At 47.4% G+C, this 8,044-nt stretch overlaps 1 protein-coding gene across 1 annotated transcript; it reads right to left on the minus strand.

Annotated features, from left to right (window-relative positions):
- Positions 1-2,205: 2,205 nt before the first annotated feature.
- Gpx2 (glutathione peroxidase 2) lies at positions 2,206-6,832 on the minus strand. Its single transcript, XM_051147906.1, is given in 3 exon segments — positions 2,206-2,604; positions 2,607-2,894; positions 6,319-6,832. Coding segments are annotated over 3 exon segments (573 nt in total). The 5' UTR covers positions 6,541-6,832; the 3' UTR covers positions 2,206-2,541.
- Positions 6,833-8,044: the final 1,212 nt, after the last annotated feature.

The following is an 8,044-nucleotide window of genomic DNA, read 5'->3' on the forward strand; positions in this document are numbered from 1 at the left end:
GAGGATAAGATCAGTGCCCTCGAGCCGGGTGTGGTGGCGCACGCCTTTAATCCCAGCACTTGGGAGGCAGAGGCAGGTGGATCGCTGTGAGTTCGAGGCCAGCCTGGTCTACAAAGCGGGTCCAGGACGGCCAAGGCTACAGAGAGAAACACTGTCTCAAAAAAAAAAAAAAAAAGATCAGTGCCCTCATTAAAGCAGCCAGTGTCAACGCTGAACCTTTCTAGCCTGGCTTGTTTGCAAAGGCCCTGGCCAGTGTCAGCATTGGGACTTTCATCTGCAATGTAGGGGCTGGTGGGCCAGCTCCAGCAGGAGATTCCTGCCACAGCCCCAGAAGAGGCAGAAAGTGGAGAAGAACATGGAAGCAAAGAAGGAAGAATCTGAGGAGTCTGATGATGACATGGGCTTTGGTCTTTTTGACTAAACCCCTTTTGTTAACATGTCCAATAAAAAGCTGAACCTGGAAGAAAAAAAAAGCAGTCCCAGCACTTGGAAGGCAGAGGCAGGTGGATCTCTACAGAGCGAGTTCTAGGACATCCAGGGCTACACAGAGAAACCCTGTCTTGAAAGAAAGAAAAATTGGGGGGGGGGGGGAGCAGCTGAATTTTCAAGAGTCAAGCTGAGGGCAGCCTTAACAGAAGGATGCCTGGGATTCCCTCTGTAACACTTAGGTTACCCCCTTTGAAATGGAGCACCATCAGTGATAATGTGAGCTGACGGTCAGACAGCAGGTTTCTTTCACCTCAGTCCCACCCTTGCTTCTCAAAGGATGCAAGTGCTTGAGAAATGATTATGAGGAGCAGATCAAAGGGGAAACACCGTCAGTGCTGGCATTCCTTAGCAGAGTATCTGACTTGGAGAAGCTCTTTGAGGGCTTTGAGACAGAAGTTCCATCTCTAGGCCAAAGGGAACAGTGTTAACAGGAAGGAGTCCTTCAGAGCATCTCAGCCCCCGGCTGTGGTGGTGCTGCTGCTTTCTGAATGCACTTGTACTGCCTGAGGCATCTGGGGCATCCTGACAACACCATTTGGCACACCTGTTCTCTCTGTGAGTGCCAACTTTGTGGGAAGATGTAAACTCACACTCTAAAGGGTCTCTGTCCTCACACTCACGGAGGAAGCAGACGCTGTCATGCCTCTGTTCTCTTGTGTCCCTACCTTCATGGAAGAAGTCATTAGCCACGTCATTCGTGCATGCCTCTGTTTGCCTTATGCCTGCATTTGCCTTATGCCTGCATTTGTGAGCGTCTGAACTTGAAAGGAACAAAGGTAGAACATGAATTCCATTTAAGTGTGACAACCTGATTTCAGTCCCTGCAAGCCACATGGTGGAAGGAGACTGCAAGATGTCCTCTAAGCTCCCCATGTCACAGCACATGCCCATATACATGAATGTGTGTGTACATACATGCACACACATGCATATGTGCACAGCAACCACTTGGTGGCTCTCAACCATCTGTAATGGGATCTGACATCCTCTTCTGGGTGTGTGTGAAGACAGATTACTCATATACATTAAAATATATATTTTAAAAAAGGGTAAAGTGTTTCTGTGTTCCTGGTAACTGTTTACTTTCTACACCCTTGCTGTCCATAAAAGTTGCCAGTTAATGTTTAATTAGTCCAGGACCCACAATGATGAGATGTCTTCCTGGTTGGAGATTGTAGTCTTAACAGCTTCCTAGTACTCTCAGCCAGAGACCTGCCGTCTTTTACTTCTCTTCGTTCCACTTTATCACTTCTTCTTTTTGCTGGGTTCTGACAGAGCCATGAAATGATAAAGTCACAAACCAGGTGGTGGTGGCGCATGCCTTTAATCCCAGCACTTGGGAGGCAGGAGGGGAAAAAAGAGATAAAGTCACATAAACTGCAACTCCAACTGTCACTGCAGACCTTGATCACAACCTAATCCACACAGTAATTGGGGTAGCCCCTTGATCAGAGTTACACTTTACCAAATCTTAGTGCGTTTCTGGCTCCCCCATCCCACCACAGTTGTGATCACCCCTCCACCTCTGTCAAGAATGAGGATCCAGGGCCAGCTGGATGGCTCAGGGGGGCAAGCCCAGGGACCTGAGTTCCTTCCCTGGAACCCAAGGCAGAAGAAGAGAAGTGACTCCCCTAGTTGTCCTCTGACCTCCACACACGTGCACACACATACACAGAATAAGATACTTGAGTATATTAGAAAGGAAGGCACAAAGACCCAGGCCATTTCCACACCTGCCATTTATTGGACTCTAAAGTAGGTTGCCTCTGGGCCCCTCACAACTTCTCAGACATCTCCCATAAGGCTTTAGGAAGATGCCATCATTCTGTGAAGGCCCAGAGCCTATCCCAGACTTAGAGCCCCAAGTGGACTCCCCAAGAGCTTTGAGGGAGCTAAAGGAAACAGACAGGGAAGGCAAGGTGCTTCAGTGCAGGGGGGTGATACCAAGGGAAGGCTTCAGTCCCCTGGTGTCTCCTTAGGGTATACTGAGTCCTGAGGAAGAATAGCTGGGGTTGGAAACAGTGGGAAGTCCCTAGGCTGAGCAGGCCACGTCTAGATGGCAACTTTGAGGAGCCGTTTGATGTCAGGCTCAATGTTGATGGTTTGGAAGGTGCGGCGCTGTAGCGACGGAAGGGCTCTCCTTCTGGCCCTATGAGGAACTTCTCAAAGTTCCAGGCCACATCTGAGCGGCGCACAGGACTCCACATGATGAGCTTGGGGTCGGTCATGAGGGAGAATGGGTCGTCATAAGGGTAAGGCAGCTTGTCTTTCAGGTAGGCAAAGACAGGATGCTCGTTTTGCCCGTTGACCTCACACTTTTGGGTAAGAGTGAAGGTGGGCTGGTACCCACGCCCAGGGCGGACATACTTGAGGCTATTCAGGATCTCTTCATTCTGACAGTTCTCCTGGAGGGAAAGACACAGAGTGTGAAAAACGGAAGAGGAAACCAAGGGCTCACCAGTGTAAACCTTTGCTTCTCCAACACTCCCTCCCAGGATCACTCTTTCCGTTGTGTACATGCGTGTGTTGCACGTATGCGTGTTCTACATTTGCTTCGCCTTACTCTCAGCCATTGTGTTGTTGGTTTTTATTTTTTACATTTATTTTAGTGAGTGCCACATTGCTCATGTGGAGGTCAGAGAACAACCTGCAGAATTCACTTGGGTTCTGAAGATTGAACTCAGGTCATGGAGCTTGGTAGCCAGTGCCTTTGCCCACTGAGCCATCTCTTCAGCCATGGCCTTTGGTGGAATGCTGAGCTACGTCCAGAACTTTGGAGGCCAGGGAATGCTACATGATTGAAGGAAAGAATCCCCTCTCACACGGTCTCCTCTAACTTCTACCTGTGTTCTGTGGTATGTGCACCCACACACACATTAAAATGAATGAATAAATAAATGTGCTTAAAGAGTCAATACTTTTGAACTGTTGCTTCTGACCCTAATCCACCCAGAGCAATTAACAGTGTGTTTGGTGCTTTAGGGAATCTTGAGTTCAGGGAATAAAAGGAAAGGGGGCTCAATTTATGCATAGAACCTGCCCGTCTACTGGTGTGCCTACAAATGGGCACACATATGTGCACAATACACACACACACACACACACACACACACACACACACACACACACACACACACACACACACAAGAACTTCCTACCACCGTTTTTTCTTTCCTCTGCCCTTCTGGTTCTGTGGATATTGAGTGCATCCTTTGCCTACACCCTACACAACTCTTGAGTCAAGGGTGAAAGTCCCAGGTGAGTGACATTTATAGCCTCCTCCAGCTTTTATCCTTCCTTGTCCCAGAGCTAAAATGCAAATAGGAGGAGGAGGAGACTTTGATGAAGAAAGACCCCATCCAAAGGAGTCTTCGTTTTTAGCTGCTATGAGAGCAGAGCAAGTTAGTGACAATAGTGAACCCACTCCAAATAGAACCACTTAATGACCAACAGGTATGAATTAACTAGGCTAAGGGTGAATACTCTAGAATGGGGTTAGGGAGGCTGTTAAGCAATTCCACGTTAATTTCTATCCCTCATCTCCAGGCTAAGAGTCAGCTAGTTCCCTCTGAGAGAAAGTGCCTTCCTTTGACCTTCTAAAACCATTAATACGGTTCAGGCTGCCAAGCAGCCCCAGCTGATCTATGAGACTTCCAACTCTAGTGCAAATAGCTGCCTGGCTCCTGTTAATGACTCCTTCCAGCAACTGGCCAGCCACAAGTGAGGTGTAAGGCCAAGGGTACCTCCTGGATTGAGAAATGCCTCCAAATGAGGTTTCGCCCTTTCTGTCTCTCCCTGGTAAAGTCTAAAAAGAGACTTGAGAGGAAAGGACCGTAAGCATAGTGATGGCTTTCTGGGTTATCACCGCCGTCCTTCCTGTGTATACCTCAGCCATCCTCCCTGTGTATATCACAGCTGTCCTCCTGCGTATATCACAGTCATCCTCCTTGTGTATATCACAGCCATCCTCCTTGTGTATATCACAGCCATCCTCCCTGTGTATATCACAGTCATCCTCCTTGTGTATATCACAGCCATCCTCCCTGTGTATATCACAGCCATCCTCCTTGTGTATATCACAGCCATCCTCCCTGTGTATATCACAGTCATCCTCCTGTGTATATCACAGCCATCCTCCCTGTGTATATCACAGCCATCCTCCCTGTGTATATCACAGCCATCCTCCCTGTGTATATCACAGCCATCCTCCTTGTGTATATCACAGCTGTCCTCCCTGCGTATATCACCTTATATGTCACAGCCATCCTTCCTGTGTGTATCTCAACTGTCCTTCCTATGTCACAGCCATTCTTCCTGTGTGTATCTCAACTGTCCTTCCTGTATATGTCTCAGCCATCCTTCCTGTATATGTCTCAGCCATTCTTCCTGTATGTATCTCAGCCATCCTTCCTGTATATGTCTCAGCCATCCTTCCTGTATATGTCTCAGCCATCCTTTCTGTGTGTATCACAGCCATCCTTTCTGTGTGTATCACAGCCATCCTTTCTGTGTGTATCTTAGCTATCCCTTCCTGCCACTGTGAGTTGTGAACTCTAATTAGAGAGTCCACTTAAGGACGCCTGGCTTGCTTGTTAAATCAAAGCTAGACACAGAATCCCCAAAAGACATCTTGAGGCGTACAGGCTGAAGCTGTGGAACACCGGCACGTTATTCAGAGACAGCTGGGTGCATGTGAAGCCCAGAGGAAGCACACGCACGCTGCAAACCTTTTGTTTCTCCCATGTTCTCTTTTCAATTTGCTGATTAAAAACAAGCCTCTAGATAATGAATTTGTTTACATTCTCACACTACTTTAGTCTTTCTAGGTACGTTCATGTGTCTTATTCCATGAGCTTCACAATAAGCTTATTAAATCAATACACGAGGAACCTCAGACAGAGAACTAAGTGCCTCTTACAAGGGCATCAGAGCCATTAAAGGGTAAAGCCAAGAGAGCAGGAACTAAGGACTCCCAGTTATCAGCTTAGTCCCAATTGTTTGTCTGAGCCAAGTTCTCCAGGCCAGGCTGGCCTCAAACATAGTCAGAGGATCAGAATCACCTTGACTTTCTGATCTCCCTGCCTCCATTTCACAAGTGCTGGGATCACAGACAAGCTACCACAGCTGTTCTATGCAATGCTTGGGATCATACGGTTTTGTGTATATGAAGCAAGCACTCTACCAACTGAGCGAGATACATTTGCAGGCTGGTTTTTTGAGATCTTGCTCTGTAACCCGGGTTGGCCTCAAATTCATATCAATCCTCAGCCTCCACCTCAGCCACCATTCTAGGACCTTCAGGAATGCTTGCTTTACCATCTTTACCGTGCCAGGTATGATTTTTTTGTTTGTTTGTTTGTTTTGTTTTTCGAGACAGGATTTCTCTGGGTAGCCTTGGCTGTCCTAGACTCACTTTGTAGACCAGACTGGCCTCCAATTCACAGCAATCCACTTGCCTCTTCCTCCCAAGTGCTGGGATTAAAGGTGTGTGCCACTACACCTGGCCTTAGTTTGATTCTTAACCTTCTAGTTTCTTCACTCATTCATCCAGCAAATAATTAATAAGTTACTTTGCTGGTACCCAGCAAAGACACAATGGAGAGACCTGGTAGCAACCCTCATAGAATATTCTGGAAAGACAATAATAAAAGCCACTCTCAGTATTTAATCTCAGAACATATCTACTTCCCTTTGACATTTCACACTCACCTAGATTGATGAAGCATGCCCTTCAATTTCAGATATTTCAACACACACACTCACCCCTTTCTTTATCCTACTCAAGTTCCATCAATCAACTCCTTAGGTATAACCCAAGGGACTCCTCACCTGATGTCCAAATTGGTTGCAAGGGAAGCCAAGAATCACCAGGCGCCTGGGAAAGCGACATTGCAACTCATTGAGCTGGTTGAAGTCCCGGGTAGTTGTTCCTCAGAGAGATGCCACATTCTCAATCAGCACTGCCCTGCCTCGGAACGTGTTAAAATCTATCTTCTCCCCATCCAGGCTGATAGCACTGAGATCATAGAAAGACTTGGCAATATAAGCCATGGTGAAGTGCAGTGAGCCCTGGCCAGCTGTGTGAGCCCACTTAAGTCCCCTGAGTGGGTAGGAAGACAGGAGGAGCCGGGAAGGACGGAAAGGAGTTCACAAAGTGCCTTTGAGCATTCCCAGGATGACTTAGCAAAACCAGGCACCCACCTGTGTATTGTTTGAACAAGGCTGTGACTCCTCCTATTTAGTCTCTGGAACAAGGCCGCCTCCTGCCCCACCCTACTGGCAACCTGGCAAGGGCCAATTTGATATCTATGGGCAGATGTGAATAATTCACTCCTTGCTGGAAACCAGAGCCCTAAAGGTCAAATGGGGAGGAAAGAAGGGAGGGCGCATGCAAGATTGACTTCTACTTGCCCTAACAAGTTGTTTTTACCTGACAGATATTTTTAAAAATGCATTTATTGAGCACCAGTCTCTGAATTGTGAGAGGTCAGATATGCCCAGGTCTGGTGTCCACCTGACTCAAATGAGTGCTAAGATATATGCTAGTTTTATCTTTCTTTGCTTTCTACAAGCAGAACCAAAGGGACCTTTAGGAGGAGGGTGTTGTTTTCTAGAAGCCAATGACTTTGAATGCCTGAGTTTGCCCCAGGCAGATGGGATGAAGCCGTGATTGCCTCAGAAAGCCTTTTGGTGAGTGATGTTCCTTGTCCTGGAGAACACCGAGGTCTTTGTCCCTGCACTGTACCATGTCCTACGTTAGAATCTCTGTCGCCATTCCACACTCCCCGACCAGTCACGAGGATGCAGTTGTTCCTGGCATAGTGGTTGATTAGGGGGATGGGCAGTCTCAGAACAGATGGTAAATTCTGGGTAGACAAATTGTACCTGCCTCCCTCTCAGACGAAGGCTCAGTCTCCGAGACTTTCAGGAGGAGGTTTGTGTGAATGTGCGACCATCTCCTCACAGGAGGAAACACACAGGGAGGCAAAGCAGCTGTGATTCCAGATAGGCTCCTGAGACATCTCCAAAGCCAGTGTGTATGGTGGGATATCTTTGGCCTGCTGATGGTTGTCATTGGGGCCCTCTCTTGGAAGCTCACAGAGGCTGAAGAGACCATAATGTCAAGAATTGGCCAACTAAATAAGGAACTTTTAAGAAATACTTGATTTCTCCATCAATAAAACTAACAATTAGGCTTATCCTGGCTATTTTAATAAGGCAAGTGTTTCCCAGAGAGAATTTTCATCAGTACATATCCATTAGGAGCCATCTCCTTAGAGCAGAGTCAGCAAGGCTGAGGCAGCTAGTCTTCAGGATTTGATTTGTTGGGAGGCAAAGAAACAACTTGCCAGAGAGTATCCAGCAAGTCGGCCTCGTAGCTTGATCTGTTTAGGGGTGTGGGACTCATAGTCTCAGCTGACAGCTCCCCCCAAAACAAGTTTCCATTATCCAAGTGGAGATGGAGTCTTTGGAAACCACAAATGGTGGCAAGAAGTCAAGTGTCCTGGGATGTGACAGAGTCCTTTGGCTATAGCCAGTAAATGTCCCTATGGAG

The sequence above is a fragment of the Acomys russatus genome, chromosome 1, assembly GCF_903995435.1.
Source record: "Acomys russatus chromosome 1, mAcoRus1.1, whole genome shotgun sequence".
Classification (NCBI taxonomy): domain Eukaryota; kingdom Metazoa; phylum Chordata; class Mammalia; order Rodentia; family Muridae; genus Acomys; species Acomys russatus.